This window comes from Sturnira hondurensis, unplaced genomic scaffold (genome assembly GCF_014824575.4).
Source record: "Sturnira hondurensis isolate 20B ecotype Veracruz unplaced genomic scaffold, ASM1482457v3 Scaffold0007406, whole genome shotgun sequence".
Classification (NCBI taxonomy): domain Eukaryota; kingdom Metazoa; phylum Chordata; class Mammalia; order Chiroptera; family Phyllostomidae; genus Sturnira; species Sturnira hondurensis.
This window is the reverse complement of record NW_028080037.1, coordinates 17510217-17535703: the sequence shown is the minus strand read 5'-3', so window position 1 is coordinate 17535703 and position 25487 is coordinate 17510217. Positions and strand designations below refer to the sequence as shown.

The 25487-nt window shown below is 40.8% G+C and overlaps 1 protein-coding gene across 4 annotated transcripts in view; it reads left to right on the top strand.

Annotated features, from left to right (window-relative positions):
• EIF4ENIF1 (eukaryotic translation initiation factor 4E nuclear import factor 1) overlaps positions 1 to 21050 on the top strand; it is a 44440-nt gene extending 23390 nt beyond the window's left edge. For 2 of the 4 annotated variants that reach the window (XM_037052569.1, XM_037052570.1), the window contains exons 7-19: positions 2088 to 2263; positions 7639 to 7774; positions 7986 to 8165; positions 8833 to 9065; positions 11570 to 11641; positions 12079 to 12262; positions 13248 to 13327; positions 13647 to 13786; positions 15957 to 16041; positions 17522 to 17654; positions 18931 to 19275; positions 19553 to 19717; positions 20294 to 20535. In XM_037052569.1, coding sequence (XP_036908464.1) covers positions 2088 to 2263; positions 7639 to 7774; positions 7986 to 8165; positions 8833 to 9065; positions 11570 to 11641; positions 12079 to 12262; positions 13248 to 13327; positions 13647 to 13786; positions 15957 to 16041; positions 17522 to 17654; positions 18931 to 19275; positions 19553 to 19717; positions 20294 to 20535 — 2171 coding nt within the window. Of the gene's footprint in view, positions 1 to 2087; positions 2264 to 7638; positions 7775 to 7985; positions 8166 to 8832; positions 9066 to 11569; positions 11642 to 12078; positions 12263 to 13247; positions 13328 to 13646; positions 13787 to 15952; positions 16042 to 17521; positions 17655 to 18930; positions 19276 to 19552; positions 19718 to 20293 lie in introns of all 4 variants that reach the window. The other 2 variants (XM_037052568.1, XM_037052567.1) reach the window with 2 other exon arrangements.
• The last annotated feature ends 4437 nt before the right edge of the window (positions 21051 to 25487 follow it).

Sequence of the window (25487 nt, the reverse complement as noted above, 5' to 3'; positions counted from 1 at the left end):
CTTGGCATCAGTTAGGCTGTTGAGTTGTTTACTTTCTCTAGCACTCAGTTTCTTTGTAAAGGAATGATGATATTTCTGCCAAAACAGTCATTTTAGTTCAAATATCAGTCTTCAAGGAGCACCATTTGTCTCTGTTGGTTGGCAATAGACATGTGTGGACCATTGAAGAGACTGCCCATTGCCGTGTCCATGGCTGACAAAGGATCATCTTACTGGTTGCCTTAGGCTCTCAGAATGCTCAGTGTCCTTAGGCGGCAGGCACCCCTACGGTGTGGAAGAACATTGGTGGGTGCCCTGGGGTTGAAGCCTCTGCCACTTACTAGCTTTGAGACCCTGGGTAAGCAAGCTGCTTAATCATTCAGTTGTTGCAGTTCCTGCTTTGGTCTGTGAAGCATTATTGGAATGACAGTGCAGATGGTACAGATGGTAACATATGTCCTCTCTTGGTCTCGAATATCCTGGCTGATTAATCTCAAAACTGTGGTAAGTACTGGGTACTTTTGAGAAGGGCTGGGTCCAGGCTTTGGCACTTGTTTTTTCTAGGAGAACCTCACACCTGTTGTGATCTTGAAACTATAGGCAGCTCTCATACAGGTGCTTTTGCAGAATGGGACTTTGCGAATTCTGTTCTTCAAATTAAAAAGTTGAATATCTAGAATCAGTGTACTCACTTAAAAAAAAAAAAGTTTATCCCAGGAATTTTGCTTTTTGCATATAATGTGGCTAAAACTAAAATGTTAGATTTCTTAAACATTGGTTCTTGGTAGCTTCACTTAGACCTTACCTTTCCATCCTAACAACCAAATATTACTGAACTTTGAATGTGCCAGGCACTACAGATAAGGTAAAGCTAGTTAGAGCAGGTTACCTACCCCTCAGAGTTCAGTCTCACCAGTGTGATAAACCTTTGAGAAATAACATGATTATAGAGAAGGTGTAGTGATCAGTTTTGCTGTGTAGGATAAAACTGGATAGGCCAGCAGGCTTCCAGAAGAGACAACATTGGAGCTTTGCCGTGAACTACACCCATCCCATAGGCAAGTGAAGCTTGCCCTCATGCTAGGTTTCACATAAATAACTCAGGTTGCTGGACCCTGACTCAACATGGTGGTGCAGGTGAATGCGTAAAGACAGCCAAATTAATTTGGTTCCATTTTGTAAGAGATTTGTGTCATCTCACAAACCAGAAGTTTGCTAATTCGATTCCAGGTCAGGACACAAGCCTGGGTTGCGGGCCCCCAGTTCGGGCGTGCAAGAAGCAACTGATTGATGTTTTTCTCCTCTCCCTCTCCTTCCCTCTCTGTAAAAATAAATAACAAAATAATAACAAAAAAGCTTTAAAATTTTTTTGTTAGAGAAAGAATCCACTACAGCAGCAATTTTCAACCTTTTTCTTCTCATGGCACACAGAAACTACTGAAATTCTGCAACATACCAAAAAATACAGTTTTTGCTGATCTGACAAAAATAAGTATAATTTTGATTGATAAAAAAATAGTAACTACCTACCCTTTTTTGCACCAAGGTGACTTTTTAAAGGTCAGATACCTATACTTGTACACAAGGATTTCTGGTACCAACAATTAATCAGATACGACTGTACTAAGCAGTGTGACCAATAAGATGCAACTTTATTACATGAGCTATGTATTCGTGGTTCAAGACTGGGCATTCACACCAGATGGCTATTGTTCTGTTGGCTGTTGTCATTCTTATATTTGACAGTCTAAGGGAAAAGAGGTCAGTATCCCGACTAAATAATCAGTTATAGCATAGTTTAAAAATTCTTGCAGCACACCACTTGAAAAATCACTGCACTACACTATGGGAAACTTGAAGAGGGAGCAGAGAAGGGACCACAACCCTTTTCTCATCGTGATGGTATTTTGGCTTGTTATTAAGGCTTCTTTCCTCTATCTTCCACAGGAAGGGAATTGTTTTTCTATTGTAAATACTGTGCTAGCACAAGAAGTCTGCTTTTAAAGTCATCTGTGGCTCTTCTGCATGTGTGATGATAGTTGAGGCCCCAGAACAAGTCTGTAGCAGTTTACTTGATCAGACTGTTTTTGTCCTGGTTTTGCTTTCAGGCATCGTCGAATGCAATGGAGGAGTGGCGGAAGAGGATGAGGTGGAGGTCATCCTTGCACAGGAGCCTGCTGCTGATCAGGAAGTGCCAAGGGATGCTGTCTTGCCTGAGCAGTCCCCAGGAGAATTTGACTTTAATGAGTTCTTTAACCTTGATAAGGTGCCATGCTTGGCTTCGGTGAGTGTAGCAACACGTATAAAATGGATGGAGCAACTATATGGTTAAATTAGACCTGAGTCTTTAAGATAATGTCTTTTTATTTTTTCATGTTTATTGATTTTAGAGAGAGACACATTGGTGTGATGTCTGACCAGGGACCAAACCCACAACCTAGGTGACATGCCCTGACCGGGAATTGAATCCCCAGCCTTTGGGTGCAGGAATGACGCTCCAACCAACTGAGCTCCCCTGGCCAGGGCTAAGATACATCTTTTTAAAGTATTGTTTTGCTAGATGTTTTGAGGGTTTTTTATTTTTGTTCTTAATTTTTAAGAATAAACTATTATTTGAGATTTTTTTAAATCCTGAGGACATCTTTTCATTGCTTTTAGAGAGAGAGGAAGGGGGAGAGAGAGAGAAAGAGTAACAGAGAAACATCAATCAGTTGCCTTCTTGTATGCACCCTGACCAGAGATTGAACCTACAACCTGGGTATGTGCCCTCATCCAGAATCAAACCCATGACCTTTTGGTTTATGGGACCATGCTCCGACCAAGTGAGCCACCGGCCAAGGCTTTTATTTGAATTTTTGAATTAGATAACTACTTTGAATTTTTGTTGGCTTTGTTTTGAGAGTCTTAGTGGAAATGACTTAAGTGAGAAATCTATACTAGTTAACACTTTTTCCAGGCTGGTAGCATTGGACTAAGAATTCTTCAGATGTTTAAGAATGTTGTCTGCTTTTATTTTTAAGTAGTTCAGTATTTGCTATAAAGACTTACTGTGGAGGTGGAGTTTTATAGCTAATAATATTGATAACCACACTGATCAGCATTCCTAGGATAAAGTTGGCTGTTTAAGTGGTTTCTTTGTGATGTGATGGTTCTGAAAACCTTTAGTGAAAAGGAACTTTGGATACTATCAGTGTTGTTGTTAAACTGTTGAAGTCTGGTCTTTCTTGACTTTTAAAGTAGAAACAGTGAGACACTCCGGTTCTTCATTTGCTACCTGCCTTCGTTCTCACCACTTCAGCCATTTAGGGATTCATAGAGCCTTGTCAAGTTTTTGGAGAGAACACATAACTGTGGCCGACATACACCGAAATGAGGTTTTCTGTGGTTGTGTAAAGAGTGCCTAGAACTCTGATGAAATATAATTTAAAAATCATTCGACCAGAAGCATCTGTACATTCCAAATGTCCCATTTACAACACCAAATACAACAATTAAGTCTGATCATTTCTTTAGAATTGATGGTTCACGGAATTTGACCTAAATGACTCTAATGCTTAATTAATTACGACTGCTCCTTGTTTGATTAGTGCATGAGCAGGTGAAACCTGTCACAACAGAGCAGGCAACATTGGCCCTTTTTCTAGGAGAACCTCACATTGGCCCTTTTTCTAGGAGAACCTCACATCTGTTGTGAGGCCCTTGTCATTTTCCTTTCCCACCTTAACCTCCAAAAAATGGCCACTCAAAACAGGTGAGCAGACACTGCATGGCCCAGGTACAGGGCTACAGATGAGTTCTCGGGCCGCTCTTCTAAAATCCTCTGTGATTGTATTTCCCGTCCACTGAGGACCAGTACTGTAGTACAAAGTACAAATGTCACAGCGATAACCAACTACAGAAAAGGTTTCTGAGCATTCACTCACACTCTGAACTTGTCTCTGTGTGGACCAGCATGGTCCAAGACCACACTGGGCTTGGGAGCGTGGCTCCGAATCAACTGGCAGCTGCATAGTTTTATTCTTACATTGTAGCGGTGATTTTAACTACACGTTTCCTAGCCAGATACCTTACTGGCTCACTTCAGCAAAAGGGTTTCATCCAGATGTGAGTTTAATTTACTTGATGTAAAACTGAGTTGTTCTGTTGAATTCTTAGCTTTTGAGGGGATAGTAATTTTTTACTTTTATGCCAACTGGGTTTAATGATTTTTTTTCATTCTCTACAAAGACATTGAAATCTTATTGTAAAAAGTTTTCATAGCAAAGGTCAAGATTTAGAGGTTTGTACTTGGCTCCAAATGTGAACACGTAAGAAAACTTACCTATGTGCTGAGGTAGAGGAAGAATTCAAAATTAAACTTTTAATAATAGCTAACACACACACATAGTGCCAAGTGTCTTAGGCTTTACATATAATACGTCATTTAATCCTCACAAAACCATTTTAAATTAGTTTACTACTATTTTCATTTTATAGATAAGGAAACAGGCACAGAGAGGTTTAGATATCTTGGCCAAAGACACACAGTTAGTAAATGGTAGAAACTGAATTCTAATTTACACAGTTTCAGTTAATAGTCTTCACTTTTAATTCCCCCACAATTATATTGCCCCCTGAAGCATAAAAGGCAGGAAGCAGAACTCAGCACCTGGCCCTCACCTTCAGCCAGAACTTGGGTGATGCAGAACAGCCATGTTTCTTCGTGGAGGTGCTGCTCATCAAGATGTATAAACTATAAAAGATTCCTTTAACAGCAAACTGGGATCAGTAAAAGCTGATGCTCTGACTCTGTGTATAACCAGCTGGACTCTGATAACAGTGCTCAGAAAATGACCAATGTGGAAAAATAAGTAAGAATAGCTATGGAGGACATGAATGTCATTTATTAAGTGCTTGAAATAGTACTTGGCACTTCTACACAAATTTTGGGTGTTAATAGGTAGAGACCTGTATCTGTAGGCTATATTCACTGTGTTGTAATACCTTACAAGTTGACAGCCACAAACACAAACTGAAAATTTGGATCATATGTGTAAATAATTTCAGTTAAATAATTACAAGTAAGTTTATTTTAGGTATTATGCAACTCTTACCACAGTGCCTAACATATAACAAGTGCTTAAGTATGTTGAATGAAGAATAAAGAAAGAAAATCAAAACAAAAATCCTAAACTATTTAGAGTGATAAACAGGAACATAACACAGAAAATTCTTAGTGATATAATCAAAAGTATGCTAGAAGAAAATGTATAGTTTTAAATGCATTCATCAGGAATCCCAGCCCTGACTGGTATGGCTCAGTGGGTTTGTTGTTGCCCCCCCAAACCAGAAGGTTGCCAGTTCAATTCCCAGTCAGGGTACATGGCTTGGGTTGTAGGCCAGGACCCCTATTGGGGCATGCAAGAGGCAACAGATCAGTGTTTCTCTTATACTTTGATGTTTCTCCCCCTCTCTTTCTCTCTCCGTTACCCTCTCACTGAAAGTAAGTAAAATCCTTTAAAAAATAAAAGAAAGAAATCCCCCTCCCCAAATCAAACTACAATGAAACAAGTACAAAAATACAGAAATTTATGTAAAAGTAGAAAGTAATAAAGGCATTGACCAATAAAACCTAGTAATTTTCAGAGAGCAAAAGTATTTCACAATATCTGATAATCAAAATAAGAATTTTAAGATGCAGCTTGTTTAAGTGACCTTTGTTTGAGGAACTAGACTAATAGGTTACCTTAAAAATGCTGTTAAAAATCTAATCTAGAAAGAGCAGCAGAAACATACCAGAATACAGTTCACAGGCTCCTCTTAACCAGCTAGTGGCTGACAAGCATGTAGCAGAGGATGTCTTGACCATGAAGTCGGAGCTATGGGTCCAGGTGTCCATTTTCTGCGCTCAGGAGCTGGGGAGCAGGGACTACTGTTAGAGCATCCCAGCTTGTTCTGTGGTAAAGATGACCGACTAGATAAAAGCCTTAAGGATTCTCTTTGGGTTTAAAATGCTTTAGTTTCTTGAAATTGCCATTTTCAGTAAATGTGTATAAACGTAATTGTTTCTACCTTGTATGTTTTAGCTATAATAAAATTTAGACTCTCTAAATGAAACAAAGTTTGTAGCTGATCAAAATATGAAAATGACTTTCTCAACATTTACTTTCATGTCTTTAGAAGATGTCCAGATACTTTATATTCAAGTCCTCTACTTTTTCATATTCCTTCTATCTTCTGACTTTTTTCCTATGCAGTATGATCAGAGGAAATAAAAAGAATTAAAATGTAAAGCCATTTATGCTATTTGTAAAATTTTTAACATGAAAATATTTTTAATAGGTGTAGCTTTGAGTTAGTTTTTAAATCCCATCTATCACTAAGGCGACTGTATGTGGGACCATCCCCAGTTTTTCCCAGTGCCCCATCACGCAGTGCCTCTCTTATACTTTCATTAGTGCAAGTGCACGTAACAGTCAGCATTATTTAAGCTGTAAGAGTCTGCAAGTGGAATGTGATTGAAACTAAATAATACCTCAGAAAATAGAATAATAATCAAGTTAGTGCCTTGAATTAAAATCTCTCTTCTTGTGTGAAAGTATTTTCTGGCTTAGTTTGGGTATGTGTTATAAGAAAATTCTTCAAGATAAGGATAACAGAATAAATCCTACCTTCCACACAACTTTGGAAACAGTGAGTTTCAGACTTCAGATAAAAGTCTAACAGAGGGGAATGTGTTTTCTGTGTATTATTGGTATAGAAGTAAAAAAGTGTAAGCCTTATTTTCAAGGATGTGCCTCAGTTTTGGACTGATGTTTGCATTTTCTTGTTTCTCTAAACATTGCTAAGAATACTGCATAAAGATCAATTTGGATATTTAACTGGACTTATCAGAGGGTAGAATTGAAATTTTCATTTAAAAAATGTTTAAGTATAGTTTTTAAGAGTTGGTAGTAGAAATTTCTATTATGAAAGTGTTGAAATTATTCTTATCGCAGTGCATCATTTTATAGGCCTTATTATTGAACTAGAAACCATAAAAGTTGGATTTAAAATAAAACAAACACCTGAAAACTCCCCATTAAGTTCAAACAGATGGTAGAGATCAGTTAAAAGTTCATCTTCCACACTGACACTTTCTAAACTTTGACTTGGAATTGTGATCCTTATGAGCTCTACTTTTTAGCTTTTGGCTTCTGAAATTATCAGCATTAAATTTTATGATGTTCATCACAACCAAGAGAATGTTTGAAGCCAGGATTTTCTTTCATCAGCTCTCCATATCTGCTGTTTAGTTGAAGGCCACTCCTCAGCTTGGCAATGGAATGCTTTACTCCTGGTGCCCATTTTGATTTTGAAACTATGTCCTCTGAGTAGTTCATGGATTTTCTAATGAGGCAAAAGACAGAAAACCAAAACACTTTCTGTGGCACAAAGGTTTTGCTTTTATATGCTTAGAAAGTACATTGTTTATTATGCCCAAGTTTGGGTTACTCAGAAATGACCCAGGAGAGGAAGAAAAATGAAAGATGTTCAAAATTCCAAGTTCTGATGGTATTTACCTTCAGGTCAGCCTCTTTAAAGGAAGTATCAAAGTAAGTGGCCCATTTTCAAAATTTGAACCTTCTTGTCCTTTCACCTAGAAACTATTGTCTTAGCTCCTTTTGTCTTTCCCTTTAGATGATAGAAGATGTTCTGGGAGAAGGGTCAGTCTCTGCCAGTCGGTTCAGTAGGTGGTTCTCTAACCCAAGCCGATCCGGAAGCAGATCCAGCAGTCTTGGGTCAACACCACATGAAGAACTGGAGAGACTTGCAGGTAAAATGGCTTCAGATTCTGGCCTTGGACATAGACTTGAGCTTTCTCTGACTTTGTTCATTGTCTTCATTAATCATGGGTCCAGAAGAATTAAAGGGTCTTTAGATACTGAAAACAGCCTTCAATTTGTGTCCTTTTAATACTGTTGAAGATATGTTTCTCTGCTTTATGGGGACCAATTAATTATGAATATATTTACCTGCAATATTAGGTTTTGAGCCAGCCATCCTCTCTCCTGGACAGAATTCGGGGAATTATTTTGCTCCTATACCTCTGGAAGACCATGCTGAAAATAAAGTGGATATTTTAGAAATGCTACAGAAAGCCAAAGTGGATTTAAAACCTCTTCTTTCCAGCCTTTCTGCAAATAAAGAAAAACTTAAAGAGAGCTGTAAGTGTTTATTAGAGTTTGCTTTAGATAGCTGAAAAAGCCTGAATGCTCAGTCTTAGGGCAGTTAATTATAACATACTGCTGTTTTATCAAAAATCAAGCATATGGTGGGTTTTAATATTCTTTTAAAAAAGTTGGCCAAATGGTACCACCTCTTTGAGAACCTGGTAGTCAAGTGGGTCCTGGGCCCTATAATAACTTTTACAACAACCCCTCCTCCTCACCAGGATCCCGTTTATAACACCCTCATGAATGTTGTCCTGCTGAGCAAAATCGGGCAGCTCCTTACATCTTTGCCCCAGTCTGCCATGTTCTTGCTTAGGTTATAAGCCTTCAACATAAAACCTTAGCGATACAGTAACCATAGAGCTGGTGTAGTCTTGCTGATATTGGACTATCTGGGATTCTTGTCCCTGCCAGCAAGATCTTGTCTAGTCTTAAAGCCTAACACTCCATGCTTGTAGTCCCTCAGTTCTAGCACTGAAGCTTTTTAGGTTGAGTTTATGCCATCTCTTACTAAGTACATAATTATGACCTTATTTCCACTGAGCAGAAATGATTTTAAGTGTCTTCAGTCTATTTTTGGCTACCATTATGGTAGCCAAAGAGAATTCCTACCATACATATTCCTTTGCTTGGCTTAACCTGGACTTTCTCAACCTTCCAGCACATTCAGGGGTTGTGCTTTCAGTGGAAGAGGTAGAAGCAGGGCTCAAGGGCTTGAAGGTAGACCATCAACTGAAGAATTCAACTCCCTTCATGGCAGAACACTTAGAGGAGACCCTGAGTACTGTAACCTGCAATCGACAGCTCAAAAAAGATGGAGATATGACTGCATTCAACAAGCTAGTGAGCACCATGAAGGCAAGTGGGACTTTGCCTTCTCAGCCCAAAGTCAGCGTAAGTATTTGACACAGACTCAAGCCTTTTCTCCTTTTCTCTCTTTCTATTCCACTTCCCACAATAAATGTATTTAAAAAATGGTATTCTGAGTAAGTTGGAAATTTTTTACTAGTCAATTTGGTCCTTGATGCTTTTGTGTGTTCTTTATTTATTGCAATGCTACTTGTTACTAGAAAAAGGTTTGTGGTTAATCTATATATATATTGTGCGTGACAGTATAAAGATTGAAAGATTCAGACATAACTTTCTAAAGTCACTGCTACCAAAAAAAAAAAGAAAAATTTGTTTTTGGATACGCTTCAAAGAAAGTTTTGTGTTTATTCAGCTCCTTGTTAAAATAACTTACTATATTTTTATAGTCTAATCTATTCTAGATTATCTTCTTTCTTGATTAGGCAGTTGGCTGTTACACAAATCATTTATAAAGGATGGATATTTCAAGACAATTCTGTTAACTTCCTAATAGAAAAATCTGTGACTTTAAACTTATAAAACACCTTTAGGCATTCAGTTGGGTTACGAGGTGACAGCATATCAGTAAATGCAGGCGTGTAGCATGTACTGGTCTTTGTCATAACACATTAGAGGGTGGTTCTCAGCCATGATCTGTGTGTCACTTGATGATACAAAGTGATAAAGCAGGATAAATCTGAATAATAAAAACAAACATAGACTTACTCCATTTGCTAAGTTACAACAAATGTGCCAAATTGAGTGTTGCCTCTTGTTTTCTCCTTACACCTTGTCTGGGGACTATAAGTTGGCTGTGGCAGCCATAGCTTCTTGATTCATTGTGCCTCGACCCTGGGAGGGAGCTGGTTTTTATTGTTTCTTATATGCCCAGCGGTTAGTGATAGAGATTCCAACAGAGGTGCCATTGTTCTAGCCTTACTGCTGGGACTGTCCACCTCTGAAAGGTGGCATCTCAAGTAGGTAGAGTTATTCCTGTGGATCTGACCACACCATGTCAGTTTAGGAACATGTTTCTTGTAAACTATTTTAGAGTTATTTGCATTACAAAGAATTATTAGATACAAAATCTTTCAAATGAGGACCAGATTAAAAGATCACAACTGTTCTCCTTGTTACCCTTGTGTCTTGATGACTGGGTCAAATCTTGTAAGTAGTTTTTCTTTTAGTGTAAGCTTTTGAACATTTTGTTTCTGATATGGATGTGATTCTAGGACTTGATAGTAACAGAGTTGACCCTGAGATTTGTCAGGATAACTGTTTCAGTGTTTGTGTTTCAGTGCTCTGAAATGTATCTGGTTTTAGCCAAGGGAATGAGCCTCAAACACACCTACATAAGGGATGAATGATAAAATTAAAGTTGCTAGGCAAAGAGTAATACAAACTCAATATAACCTAGGAAAGAAAGCAACAAGAAAAGTAATGTATCCCAGGCATTATTCCACAATTCTGCTTGACTTGCATGTTGAGTCATGGTCTACATCTAAAAACCAAGTCTTTACTCTGGCTGTGTGCGTTGTGTACTATTTCTGATCTGCCTGCATCTGTTTAGGTTCAATTATATTGTTTCATCCCCCAAATAGATCATGTTGGTTCAATCTAAACTCCATTTCAAATTGAATTGTAGACTGTATCCTCTAAATATAGTAAACAATTGAGTATAAAGCTGCCTATTTTTCTGATAGAATTAAATAACTCTTGAGGATATCTCTTATTAAAATCACCTGCAGTCAGTCCCAGTTCCAAAACTAACAACAAAACATTTGGATATTCTTGGGCTTTTTGTCCTGCCTGAAGACAATGCTGTGGGCCTTGGCATCTCCCCCTAGTGGAAGGGAAACTACCAAAGAAAACACTTGGGCATAAGGATGTACCGAAGTGCAGGAGGTAATGCAAGATGGATGCAAAATGTGACTGCTGCTGCCTTAAAAGAACAAAAAGTGGAGGAATTGAATTTCACCCTGTACATGAGACCCATGTGAAATAGCATTCTTATAAATAATAAAAGTTAAATTTCCTGAAATGTGAAACTCTGAAATATAAAAGTTCTGGCCAAACCTGCATGTTGTTCACTAGATTTTTAGTATCATCTGGTGTATAAGTCTTGTTAAAGATAAAGGGTAGCAAAGGGTACCTCAAAAAATGAAAATCTATAAATTATCAAAACTTCCTACATATGCTTCTAACTAAGTAAGTGCTCCCCTCTTTTACCACGTGGTTTCTTCCTTCTTGTGGTCACAGTGTTAGAAACAGCGAAATGGACTAGGGTTCCTACAAGGAGGAAAAGGCTTTGTCTGTCTGAAGGTCTCTGAGTGGACTCTATAAGTACATGTGAAGATTCTTTTTGTTCCCAGATCTTTGGGCCCTGTGTGTTGAGAGAAGAACGGATTGATCTAAATTAGTTTTTTGTGACTTTGACATCATTCTGCTGTTAAGTTTTGACTCCCTGAAAAGCTTGTAATGCTTTCTAATGGTCCCCAATTTTTAAGTGTGTAAGAACTTTAAAACAAGTTTTCCTTTGACTTTTTTAGCGAAACCTTGACAGCCATTTGATGACCCCCGCTGAGACTCCAGGCCAGCCTGTCCCTAAGAACATCTTGCAGGTACTTAACAATCTTACACCAAGGCCTTGCAGTCCTCTGACCTGGTGTTTTGCAGTGATCCATCTTTGGGCCTTAGATAATGATCCATGTTGCCTGCTAATTGAGGATGTGTCACCACCTTTGTCACTGTTAATCTCAACATGGGGTGGGGAGGTGGCTAAAAAAACAGATGACAAAGTAAGTCCTTAGTGTCCAGTTTGCAGGCTTGCAGTTTGTGTGGAAATTTAAAGTATCTAACCTGTATTATAGCACTAATTTACAGTAGTGTTGCCAGCCAAACGTTTAGAGAAATGTGTGGCATATACCTGTGACGAGTGCTTCAGTGAAGCATGAGGGAGATTCATCACTGGCTTCTGAAAGTTAATCCCTAACCCATAGCCTCTGACTAGAAGGGAGAAGTAGGTTTGCTCACAAGGATTTCATTTTTCTGGCTTTAGGAACTTCTGGGTCCACCAGTTCAGAGACCTGCCTCTTCCAATCTTCTGAGTGGCCTTATGGGGAGCTTGGAGCCTCCATCATCTTTACTGGGCCAAAGAGCAGCCTCTCCTCCTTTGTCACAGGTGTTTCAAACACGAGCAGCCTCCGCAGACTACCTTCGACCTCGAATACCATCACCAAATGGTAAATACGTGTGTGTGTAGATGTCCATCCGTCTCTGTCGTGCCACGCACATTTCCCTTCCCAGCCCCTCCACCACTCCCCTGACAAAGGTTATATTTGTCCACTAGACCTGGCCAAGTCTTTTCATGGGCATTCTTGAAGGTTTTAAAAAGAGATGTGTGGGTTCAATATGTTTTTTTTTTCCAGAGGTGGTATGGACACAAATGTGGAACACAGTTTATGACCAACTGCCTCTCTAAATAAACATGTTCATGTTAGTTTTGTTTTGTTCCTTTTGAGATCACTGTAAATTGGGTCCAGCTCTTTAGTACTCTTCCTTATTTGGGGAATTTAATCCAAAAGAAAGTTAATTTGACTTCCTAGGTTTTTTCTTGATAGAGTATGTCAGAGTAGTGGCTCTTTACCAACATAATGAAGTTAGTACCCCATCAACTGTCAGGTGTTGTGGCCAATTCAGAATATGAATGGAAGATGCACTTCCAGAAAGCTATCTTAGCAAAGTGTTGTGCAGAATCTCAGTGTTCCTACCACTCTGGACTACTTCAGGCTGCTGGCCACCCTGGCCTCTGCCAGTCATATCTCGAGAAGGGTTTTTTGTAGTCTTTCCTCTGTATTTAGGGAGATACAAGTGGAAAGAGTGAACTTCAAAGCACTGGTTTCTGCTTTAATATCAGCTGGCATGGTGATAATGAGCCAAATCACTGGCCAGAAAAGCTCTTCTCCCACAGGTAGCGATCTCAGCTCTGAAAGGGACAAAGCTGACAGTTTAGTGGGAAGATGGATATAGCAGCAATTTGGGTCATTAAGTGCTGAGATCCACATGGTTCACTGTGATGGGCACATAAGAAAAGGGACATCATCAGCCCAGGAAGTCAGTACTTCTCAAAAGACATGGTGTCCAAGAGCAGCATGCATAGGTCATAATGTCTCTCTGATGAACATGTACTGTCTTGACACTCAACTGATACTGTAACTTTTCCAACAGGTTTCACACCAGGACCACAGCAGCTCCTCGGAGATCCATTCCAAGGCATGCGCAAGCCCATGAGCCCTGTCACAGCCCAGGTCCAGCTGAGCTCTTTCTCAAACACAATCTGTTGCTTGCTTTTCACCTTAATTGTTGTTTATGGGATGGAGAATTAGATCGCTGCAATTCTTGAAAGTGGTTTTGAACTATAATTCAAACTCATCTATAATTCAAGTGAAGTCTAGAAAATTGGTCATATTTAAATAGTTAAAATCCTGTTTGGTGGATAGCACTGTTGAGTCAGGTTGCAGCATCTAATTTCTCTCTGTTGCTGCTTAAAGAGAGTGAAGAGAGACTTTTGTATTAAGTTCACCGACCTCATTTTTCTGATCCTCTTCTGCCACTTCTGTCCAGCAGATGAGCCAGCTAGAATTGCAACAGGCAGCTTTAGAGGGGCTGGCCCTGCCACACGACCTTGCAGTACAGGCAGCAAACTTCTATCAGCCTGGTTTTGGTAAACCACAAGTGGACAGAACCAGAGATGGATTCAGAAACAGGTAAGTTACTAATCCTACCTTTGTGGGGGTTGCAAATTAATTTTCCTCAGATTAGCAAATTACCCACAGTGTAATTCTATTGTAAACACTGATATGTTGTACAACACATGGTGAGAATTTCCTCTCACTGATGTTCAGTAAAGGAAGTAATTGAATTCTACTGCTTTTCATCCTATATAATTTTATTTATAAAATCTTGATTTAAAGGATTCATTTTTAGAGGTAGTTAGCATCACTCCTAATTTGCAGTTATTCTTATAAAATGATGAAACGTAAAACTCTACTTAGCTTCCTCCCCCATAGATTCCTTGTCAGATTATCAAACTGCCCCTTGATGTAGGTTTAGTTGATCAGAGCCATTAACAAATGATTACTCACTTCACTCTCCTTTCTGCTAGTTGTAACAAGTAGTAAAGTGAAATTAATCATAAGTGGGATGGGGGGTTAGCAATATTGTTCTTTTCATTGTAAAATAAAACTGCATTAAACAAATGTGTATGGCAAACTCCATTGTTAGCTACCCAGAAGTCCTCTGTGTGCCCTGTCCCAGTAACACCCCTTTTACACCCCAGAAGTGACCACTGTCTGGCCTTTAAGAACAGTTTACTCCTGCCCTTAAGTACTTCATAATCAAGGAGTATTTATGTTTTGGTGTGATTTTTTTATTTGTCATATCTGTGTCTCAGTGTCTTCCTGTAGTTGGTTTTATATGCTGACACTTTCCAAAAACATTGAGACCAGTAAGTCCCATGTACCACTGCATAAATGCATCCTATCTTGAGTAGCCGTCAGCCTAAACAGAGAGCTCAAGATTAATCTGCTGAGTCCCTGTCACTGGATTTCTCTACAATATAATATAGTTATCTAATCCTCACTGACATGATTTGTTAACTTTCGGTCACTTTAGATACTCAGATTTTTTTTTTTGCTCTTAGCAACAACTCTGTGAGATAAATGGAATAACTGCATTTTACAAATACAGGAACTTAGGTTTTCAAAGTGTGACTTACTTGAAACTAGTAAGTAGACCCAAGTTAATGTTGGAACCTTCATGTTTTGGATCAAATGTCAGCTGCCTCTCAGGCCCTCTCCGAGCACCCTGTGTATAGTTGTGTCCCCCAACAGACATGACCGTCTCCTTGCCTTGCTTTATTCTACTTACCACCTTCTAGAATAATTTTTTCATCTGTCTCTCTGCCCATAGTAATGCCTCTCTGTAGTCACAAGAATGTTATAAGGCCAGAGTGTTGTGGGGGTTTTGTCTTTTGTTTATTGCTGTATCCCCAGCACCTAGAATAGTGTCTAGCATATAGTAGGTGCTCAGGTACGTTTATCAGAAGGGATGTATCATAGCCTGATTTTGGGTTTACATTTTAATCACTCTGAATACCATTAATCTGTCTCTGCCTTAATTGTCATGTTCCCGGTCTCAGTGTGGCAGCAGTGGGGCTTACCCTCTTAGGGACTGGAAAGAGGCCATGAGTTTTGGATTTCCATCTGCTTGTAAGAACTTCAGAGTCACTGACTGTACTTGGGCTTTGGCTTTTGTGATAACAAGGTCTGACATGGCTAAAATGCAGTGAAGCTTTCATTAGCCAGTAAGCTCACACAATTCATTCTTCTCTCAACCTATTTATATCTTCACCAACTTTTCCTGTTTTCTTTCATGTTAAGGCAGAATGACTAGAATGTCTTGGGAGAGAATGCAAGTTTGTTCTTTTAAAACTTTATTTGGGAGGCCTGGGATCAGCCTTGGGTGTAGACCTGGAGTGGTAGGGAATGTTGCATGTAACTAGGTCTTAAAATAGTTGAAACTGTTGGTGCTTCATTTGATTTGAACCAGTGTCCCAGAGAGTGTCACTTCTATGCCAGGCACTGTACTAGTCAGTGCTGCTCTCCACCCTCTGGGTCACAGCCTGGCCCACAGAAAGCCCTCCCTAGCCTACTTCACTGGTATAGTCTACAAATAAACTATACACCAGCCCTGGATAACCCTATAATCTCAAGGTCTTCCCAAGGTCTTCTCAAGTGCCTAACCCTGTCCCTAATATCTAAATCATTGTTCTCCATCTTGTTGAAGAACTAGGCTGGTCTTAAGTATTTTGTGATTTTAGGACTTAAAGAGTTTGACCAGCTTGGGGCTCCCACTGATAACTTGGTTTGTTCACAGGCAACAGCGAGTGGCCAAGTCGCCAGCACCAGTGCACAGAGGAAATGCCTGTTCCCCTGCTCCTGCTGCCTCCATCACAAGCATGGTCAGTGACCTTTGCCTTTGTAAATGACTTCCAGGGTTCTAGGTTTCTCCCTGTTGGTCGTGCCTGTGTTCTGTCACTGTACCCAAGTGCCCTTGAATGCCTTCCACGGGAATAACTGATTTAGTAGTCTTTCATACCTGTGTATTTATTAGCTTTTCCCCCTTCAGGATACAGTCTAACAGTTAGGATTCTATTTTAAGCCCCTACATTGGGGAAAGTGTGATAGATAAGTATGGGCTGGAGCACATGGGTTATATGCAGTATGTTTCAGACAAGTGAGCATTTGGAGTAAGGACAGGATTCAAGATAGGAAGTGAGGTGGGTGGGGTGACTAGGGTCAGATCATGGAGAATCCAGTGAAACATGGTGAGGTTACAAATTCAGATTCAAATCTATTATATGACTTATGGCTGGGACAAAGGGGTTTGTTTATTTGTGAAGACAATTTTAGTTTTGCAACTAACTCATGTCTCAGAATTTTTTAAAATTTTTAATTAAGTTTCCTTCTCTGTAGGTTTTTATCACCTAGTTAAAGCTAATAGACATATGAGAAAAACTATTACTTTGTGTTCAGGACCCCAAGTAGGTCTTTGCACTAAGCACCTTAAAGGCAGGGTCCAGAAGGAGCTTTTATGTTCCCAAGTCATGCTCTGTCTCCTGCCATCAATGATTTAGGGTTGGTTAATGAGAAGAGTTACATGCATCATACAATCATCCAAGTAGAAACTGGCAATAAAGAGATGGGAATAAATGACCCCAAATGGAGAGTCCTAGTAACTAAGAATACTAAGATCATTTTGAATTTTATGGTAGGCAAGTTAAGATGGGAAACATCAGAAACACAGCAAGTCTTCAAATAATGTTCCATTCATTGTCCGTTGGTTTTAATGTTGATGAGATGCTACAGCTACAACCCTTGTTTATATCAATTAACCTATGGTAGAACTGGTTTCAGTATATGTCGTTTTGCTTTTAAGTTACAGAACCTATCATTACTACATTAAGTGAGGACTTGCTATATAGAGAAATTTAGGCTCTGAGGTTGTCTCTGAAATGCCCTTTCTTGGCTGAAGTACTGTTGCTCCAGGATGTACTTCTGGCCACGTTCTTCCCCTCTTCCCAGCCTAATGCCTTGGCTGGGAAGTGGCAGCTGTAGAGGGAGGTCCCCATGACCACAGATAAAGATAGGTTGAAGCTCTGTGCTTTGACTACCTTTATGTTACAGCTAAGTCTGGGTTTTGATGAAAGTGGGTGTCAGCAAGGCATGATGCACTAGGACACAATCTATTGAGCCAATCCTGTTTCTTCACCCCTGGTAGCTGGAGACCAGAACCTTTGAGGTTGGGTGTTGGCCTCTGTCACATGTAGCCAATAAGGGGACTCTTCAACTTGCTGAGTAGTTTGGCAGGTTAATCTTGGCTTGATTGAGGAAAGGCATTTAAAGAATGTGCTAATTAATACTAATCATTGTTCTTTGCAGCTTTCTCCTTCTTTCACCCCTACCTCAGTGATTCGTAAGATGTATGAGAGCAAAGAGAAAAGCAAGGAGGAGCCTGCATCTGGAAAAGCAGCTCTTGGTGACAGTAAAGAGGACACTCAGAAGGCCAGTGAAGGTACTGCAGAGCTGTTGAAGGTGTATTGCCCAGATATGTGACAGAGGGGACATGGGCCTGAGTGCTGACCAGCCTGACCTGATTGTCTGCAAAGTGCTGGGCAAGAACCTTAGCTGTTCTGGACCACATTTCTGGGTTTGACAGTGAAAAGGGTTGGACCAGCTTATAATCACTTAGCTACTTGAATTCTGACTAATCTAAAAAAAAAAAAATTCTAACCCACCTTACAACAATGGTATAAATACTAGTATTAGACAGGAAGGAATGAGCTTTAGTTTATTTAGGCCACAAAGTTGAACATTTGTTTGGTAAATAAATATAGTTCAACCAGTTTTACTTCTGATTCTCTCCAGTCTGTGGAGACATGTCCAACAAAACCTGGGCAAGTGACTGAAGCACACAGAAGTGTGGAGAGCCCCATGGAAGTACATGGAAGATGTGGAGAGGCTTTTAAGAGTTACACAGTTGAGATTGTTCAGGACATGGTGAAACATTCTGATAAGTTAGGTTTATACAAGTCTAGAGGTATTGGTGTAAGAGCTTTTTGCCTATGAGGAAGCTTCTGGAGGAAAAAAAAATCCTGTTGGTCCTACTGGATTTTGGCAATCAACATTCCTTCACCAGACTATAATTGCTATTTAAACTTTCTGTTTAAATGGATTTGCATAATTTGACTCTTACTTGATTTCCACTTAGACTTTTAAAAAGTATGTTGTTACGGGGCAAAAATTGGGACAACTGTAATAGTATAATAATATAATTTTAAAAAATAAAATAAAACACGTTATTTCCAAGCACCTGACTAGGATAGGACTAGCTCCCTCACAGATCCAGACCACAGCCATAGGGCAGAGAGGGTACCCAACTGAGTTAGACCACCACACCTGATACACCAGGCTCACTTGCCCATAGCTATTCCTGGGTTGAGAGGTTTATAAGAATAAAAACAGGAACTTAAAGAGTTACGTCATTTTTTTGCTTTAGAGCGTTTGGGTTTTTAGAGTGTAGCAAAGATAAGCTCTATTCCAACAAAGTGCTAAAGACCAGAAAACTTGGGGTCTAATCCCAGCTCTGTCCCTGACTTAACCCTGTGACCTTGACTGGGCCTGTTCATAAGGTAAACTGATGTTCCCTACGATGTAATCCTCTAAATTTGTTGAAAGGATCAAATAAGGATTGTGTGCTTTCTAAGAAATGAGATTACTGGATCTTTGTGAAGACATTGTGTATGGGAGAAGGTTGCCAACACTCAGATATTCTGTCTGGGTCCTTACAGAGCACCTCCTGTCATCCACCCCTGTGCCCAGTGCTGATCGAGACTATTCTCCCACTACAAATCCCAAACTGTCAGCGTTGCAGCGTTCTTCATGTTCTACCCCACTGTCCCAGACCAACCGGTACACCAAAGAACAAGATTATCGACCTAAAGCAACTGGGAGAAAAACACCCACATTGGCATCCCCAGTTCCAGGAACAGCTTTTCTCCGTCCTGTCCACCAAGTACCCCTTGTCCCTCATGTCCCAGTCGTTCGGCCTGCCCACCAGCTTCACCCAGGTTTGGTCCAAAGGATGCTGGCCCAGGGACTACATCCACAGCATCTTACAACTTTGCTCCAAGCTGGTGAGTTTCTAAGCTGGCATGGTAACAGTTGCTGGAACTGATAAAGTGCTGTGATGGGGGAGGTTTTCATCCGTAGAAAGACGTTACTAGATTTTTCCATCTAACTGGAGGGAGTGGGTCCTATCCAATCCACACCTTAATCCATTAAATGATTAGGAACCTAGTTTGAACATTTTCACTCTTAATAAACTTTAAGATCAGCAACACTAAACAGTCAAGCTTGAAATTTCCACATAAATTAAGATTACTTCTCATCCAGTTTCTTTCTGTCCAATAGGTGTGCTTCCTCCCGGGATGGATCTGACTCATTTACAGGGAATACCTGGCCCAATCCTGAGTCAACCTTTTTACCATTTACCAGCCGCTAGTCACCCTCTCCTAAGCCCTCGTCCTGGGACACCTCTGCATCTGGCAATGATGCAACAGCAGCTACAGCGTTCAGGTACATTCAGGAATTGGGTCAAGTGAGCTGGGTGAGCTGAATAGGCTTAAAGCTTTGGACCAGCTTCCAGTGAAGATGAACTGACACTGACAATTCATTATTTAACTCAACCTGCAACACTAGGTATAAGCAAAGATTAGGATGATGTAAACCAACCTCTGTCAGATTTGGAATTCCTGTTCCTGGAAAACAGTGGGAGAGCCAAGTGTGCTCTGTTGTTTTTGTCCTTTGCCTCTTAGGAGAGAAGCCTGAAAATCCTTCCAAAAGAGGTTCAGCATAGGGACTGCGAGAGTAGATGCCCTCTTACCAGTTAATGTTAGGGTTGTATCATGTGGCTGCTTGCTATGAGAAGTAGAGGTCATATCATCTAGGATGGGTTCGCAATGTGGGTGGCTTCTGAATAGCCAAACTTTCCAAGGTTTTGTCTTGTGACACTTTGCAAAGGAGTTTCCTAGAATAAACCACCTGGTAAAGAATTCTTTTTAGAAGTTGCATGAGTAGGGTTCAGTGAAATAGGACATAATATAGTACTTTACCCCTCCTACTCCAACTAACCCTTCCTTTTTATCCCCACAGTTCTTCATCCTCCAGGCTCTGGTTCCCAGGCAGCTGCTGTCACTGTTCCGACAACCCCACAGAATGTGCCCAGTCGGTCAGGCCTGCCCCACATGCACTCCCAGCTGGAGCACCGCCCCAGCCAGAGGAGCAGCTCCCCAGTGGGCCTTGCCAAGTGGTTTGGCTCTGATGTGCTACAGCAGCCCCTGCCTTCCATGCCTGCCAAAGTCATCAGTGTAGATGAACTAGAATATCGACAGTGAGCAAGGCAGGCAAGTTCGTCTAACCTTGGACCTATGATGGCACCCTGGTCAGGACTGCTTGGTTTACAGACTTTTACTTTGGAGCATTCTGTGCAAAGCTGATTAGGGAGGCCTAAGCATCTGGTGTGGTCTGCATGATGGAGGGATCTTAACCAGTCGAATGGAGCCTACATGGTCTGAATACAGGATGCACAGGGTTGTCAATCCCGGAAGTAGTCTTTCTTTTTTTGTAAAATATGTGAATGAAGTGTTGGTGTCTTCACCAAGAGGTGGGCACCTAAGGGTTTTGTGGAAATAAATGTATAGACCCTTATGTACAGACCTGTGTATAAACAATTTTTGTACATACATATAGGATAGCTTTTTTGAACTTATACAGCTGTACATAAAAGTAGCTGATATTAGTTGAGCCTGTGTCAACAGTTTGGATTTTTTTCACTTGTACATTTGGAATATGGTCTTGTTTAAGATACATATGATATGTGTGAATAAAGTGAATGGCATTATTGTGTTTATTTCTTCCAGACTCCCTTCCTCCTTTTTTTCCAACCAGCTGACATGAGGCTCAATAGGTTCCTTAAGGGAAATGATCTGAAGTTTTAGTTTTTCTTTAGAACTCATGGCACTGAACTTTCTCTCATTTAGGAAGAGGAATCAATGGCCTTTCTTGAGCCTTGAGACCCCAGTGGGTAACTTTAGGCTGGGCTTCACCCTATAGGTAGCCTTGTGGCTAATACCAAATTATAGTAGCAATTTCTAAGATTAAAACCACCTAGTAAAAACAATTTGTTGATTGGGTAATCATGTATATGATGGTAGTTTCTCCCAAACAAATCCACGTTTACTGGAGCAAAAGTATATAGAGTTTGTTAGCATCCTATTCAGCTTACAATCCCGTATAGGGAAAAACGGCCTCAAAGTTCTGATTCAAACCATTAAGTCTAATCTTTTTCCACTTCCTTTGAGACTGATGCCTGGGTTAACTGATTCCTTCCTTGTGTTTTGCATTTCATTCCACAGCTCAGTTACTTTAATTATTCACTAGAGCTATGGTCTTTAGTCCCCCTTCCTCAGATTTTCTCCAAGTTCTCAATACTTGCCCTTTAGGGCCATCAAAGGTACTTTATGCTAGAGGGTCAGATAATGAGGCCATATTATGATTAACAGGTGAACCACAAAATGGTTGGACTTCTGACTTCCAAAGAGTAAAAAAAAACAACCTGAGTCTTGCGTGTGAGAGGTGTTGCCTATAAATCTGGAGCTGCTCACCCTGCCCCACACTTCAGGGAACCTAAAAACAGGTCTCCTTTTAACAAAACAGCTTTGTGGATTGAGCATGAGATCTATCTTCCTTGTACTTCATTATGCCTGACCCCTCTAGGATTTTGTGTGTGATTCATCAGCTTCAGAAAACAGACACTATGTTTAGAACTCTTCCAAATGTTTTGTTTCCACAGATGGAAGCTACAAAGCAGTCTAATATAACGATAGCAGAACAGATGCCTAAATTCAGTTCTACCTTTCCTGAACCAACACTTGAAGGTGTAGGGCTTCTTTTTGAGCAACAAGCTGGTAGGACAGAAATGAACGTAGGCAATCAAGTAAAAGGCAAGGATACTAGCCAGGGACTAGTGAGATGGAGCTAGAAGGAAATAAGGGAATATTACTAAGAATAGCACAGTAGAAGCTAGATGTACAGATTTTAACAAAACTATTCTGGTGTATGGGAGGGAGTGGAGGGAAGAGGAAACTAATGCAGTCTTCCAAGAGCTAAGAGCAAGAGAACCTGGATGGTATAGCTCAGAAGATTGAGTGTAGCCCTATAAACCAGAGGGTTGCTGGTTTGATTCCCAGTTGGGGCACATGCCTGGGTTGTGGGCCAGGTCCCTGGAAGGGGGCACATAGGCCACTACACATTGATGTTTCTTTCCCTTTCTTCCTCCCCTCCCCACTCTAAAAATCTTTTTAAAAAATAAAGGGCAGGAGGAAGTCATGTCCCAACTAATTTTAAGAGATGTTTACAAGGAGCAACTATGGGGAATTAACAGGCATGAGACAAGTTTAGAAGCAATCAAGGTTGGAAGAATGTACAAAATAAAGATTAAGAGAAGCTAAGACCTAACCCTAAGAAAAGGGATCAGCCCTGGCTGGTGTGGCTCAGTGGACTGCGTGCCAGCCTGCGAACCGAAGGTCACCAGTTTGATTCCCTGGCCTGGATTTTGGACCAGGTGCCCAGTGGTGCATAAGAGTCAACCACACAATGATGTTTCTCTCCCTCTCCTCTTTCTCCCTTCCCCTCTCTCTAGAAATAAAACCTTGTTTTTAAAAAAGGAGAGGGATCAATCCTGGCTGGTGTAGCTCAGTGGATTGAGCATAGGCCTGCAAACCAAACAACCACGGTTCAATTCCCAGTCAGGGCACATGCCTGGGTTGCGGGCCAGTTCCCAGGGGGCAATGCACGAGAGGCAACCATACATTGATGCTTCTCTCCCTCTCCCTTTCCCCTCTAAAGATAATTTTTTTCAAATGGACTTTATATTTAAAAAATAAAAATAAAAATAAAAATAAAAATAAAAAAAGGAGAGGGATCAGATGGAGAAGAAAGTATATAGTACCTCCCAAAGAAAAGAGCTGAGCAGCCAGTACTTGGGAAGTCAGTGGTAATCAATGAGAAAGGGTGGAAAAATAAAGAGTACAGTCAGGTGTTCTTTCAAAAGATATCTATTGCCTTATAAGCCACACTACTGATGGAAAGGAAGTCAGTTCCACTGGCCCTTCTTTGTAAAAGAAAAAGACAAGTTACAAACACAATCCAGGAACAAAAATAATTTAGAGGAGTAAACCAATTCTTCAGTAATTCCCTTTACCAACTGATTCAAGGATGTGACAAATTTAGGCCATGAGACACAAGGACATGGGTGGGCAGCTTCTGGGAAATGGCTGTCCAGAAATGTAAGCTATCCTTATTCCCCTCTGGCTGCTGCTGTAAAGCCTTGGACTGCAGCAGACATTCCGTGACGGTGAGGGGAGCCAGGTCCCCAGCAAGGCCAACACACTGCAGTGGACAAAGAAGCTTGATGGAAAGAATTTAGGTCCTCAGTGACTTAACAATTGTCATGAGAGGACTTCCGCCAAGATGGAGGCATAGGTGGAAACACTATGCCTTCTCCCACAACCAAGTTTGAATACAACAAAGGTTTGGAGAACAAAGACACAACCAAAGAACAGAAAATTGAATTATATGGAAGTCCCACAACGACGAACCGTTCAACCGGGACGGTAAGAGGGGTGGAGCCAGCAGCGGAGCAGGGTCGGGCAGGAAAGATCCCCCGACCTAGGCGCGCAGGCAGCCCGGACCCAGTCAGGGTGCAGGCAGACTGAGGTTGCACATTCGCGCACAGTGAGATGGATCGCGCAGGCCCCAGAGGGCGAACCCAGTGGTGGAGGGGCTGATGACGGTGGCACACTCGAGTGCAGTGGGACGAAACTCGTGGGCCCCAGTGATGATGGCAGCTGCAGCACCTGTGAGGACCACGGTGGGAGGCGGGAGACGGCAGACGGGACGCCATTGCTCCTCTTTGACCCCGCCCCCACATACAGCGTCACAACCCAGCGACTTAGTTGCCCTGCTCTGGTGAACACCTAGGGCTGCGATTCTGCTACAGAACAGGCACGAACAGCCCAAAAGATGGCGCAAGAAAAACTCAAAGTCCCAGAGCTGATAACTCTAAGTGACCAAAAGATTGCCAGCCTCTCAGAAGCACAGTTCAAGACACTGTTTATCAGGATGCTGACAGAACTGGTTGATTATAGTCACAAATTAGAGGAACATATGAAGGCTAAACTAATCGAAATGAAGGGAGATGCACAGGAAACCAATAGCGATGGAAAGGAAACTGGGACTCAAATCAATGGAATGGACCAGAAGGAAGAACGAAACATCCCACCAGAAAGGAATGAAGAAATGAGAATTCAAAAAAAGAGGAGAGGCTTAGGAACCTCCAGGACATCTTTAAACGTTCCAACATCTGGATTATAGGGGTACCAGAAGGGGGAAAGAAACAGCCACAAGTGGAAAACTTATTTGAACAAATAATAAAGGAGAACTTCCCTAGTCTGGCAAAGGAAATAGACTTCCAGGAAATCCAGGAAGCTCAGAGAGTCCCAAAGAAGTTGGACCCAAGAAGGAACACACCAAGGCACATCATAATTACATTAGCCAAGACCAAAATGAAGGAGAGAATCCTAGAAGCAGCAAGGGATAAGGGGACAGTCACCTACAAAGGAGTACCCATCAGACTGTCAGCGGATTTCTCAAAAGAGACCTTACAGGCAAGAAGGGGCTGGAAAGAAGTATTCCAAGTCATGAAATCCAAAGACCTACAGCCAAGATTGCTTTATCCAGCAAAACTTTCATTTAGAATGGAAGGACAGATAAAGTGCTTCTCAGATAAGGTCAAGTTCAAGGAGTTCATCATCACCAAGCCCTTATTATATGAAATGCTAAAGGGACTTATATAAGAAAAAGAAGATGAAAAATATGAACAGTGAAAGGACAGCAAACTCACAGTTATTAACAACCACACCTAAAACAAAAGCAAACCAAGAGGACAGCTAGATCAGGAGTGGAACCATAGAAATGAAGAACGCATGGAGGGTTAGCAACAGGGGGGTGGGAGGAGGAGAAGGGGGTAGAAGGTACAGAAAATAGCATAGACAGTAGGTAGAAAATAGATAGGGGGGAGGGCAAGAATAGTATGGGAAATATAGAACCTAAAGAACTTGAGAAATGTGGTTATAAACTAAGGGGGGGAGAATGGTGGGGGAGGGAGTTTGTGGATGGAGGGGAATGAAGGGAGGGAATAGAACAACTGTAATGGTATAATCAATAAAATATATTTAAAAAAATAAAACATGTTTAAAAGAATTTTTTTTTAAAAAGAACAATTGTC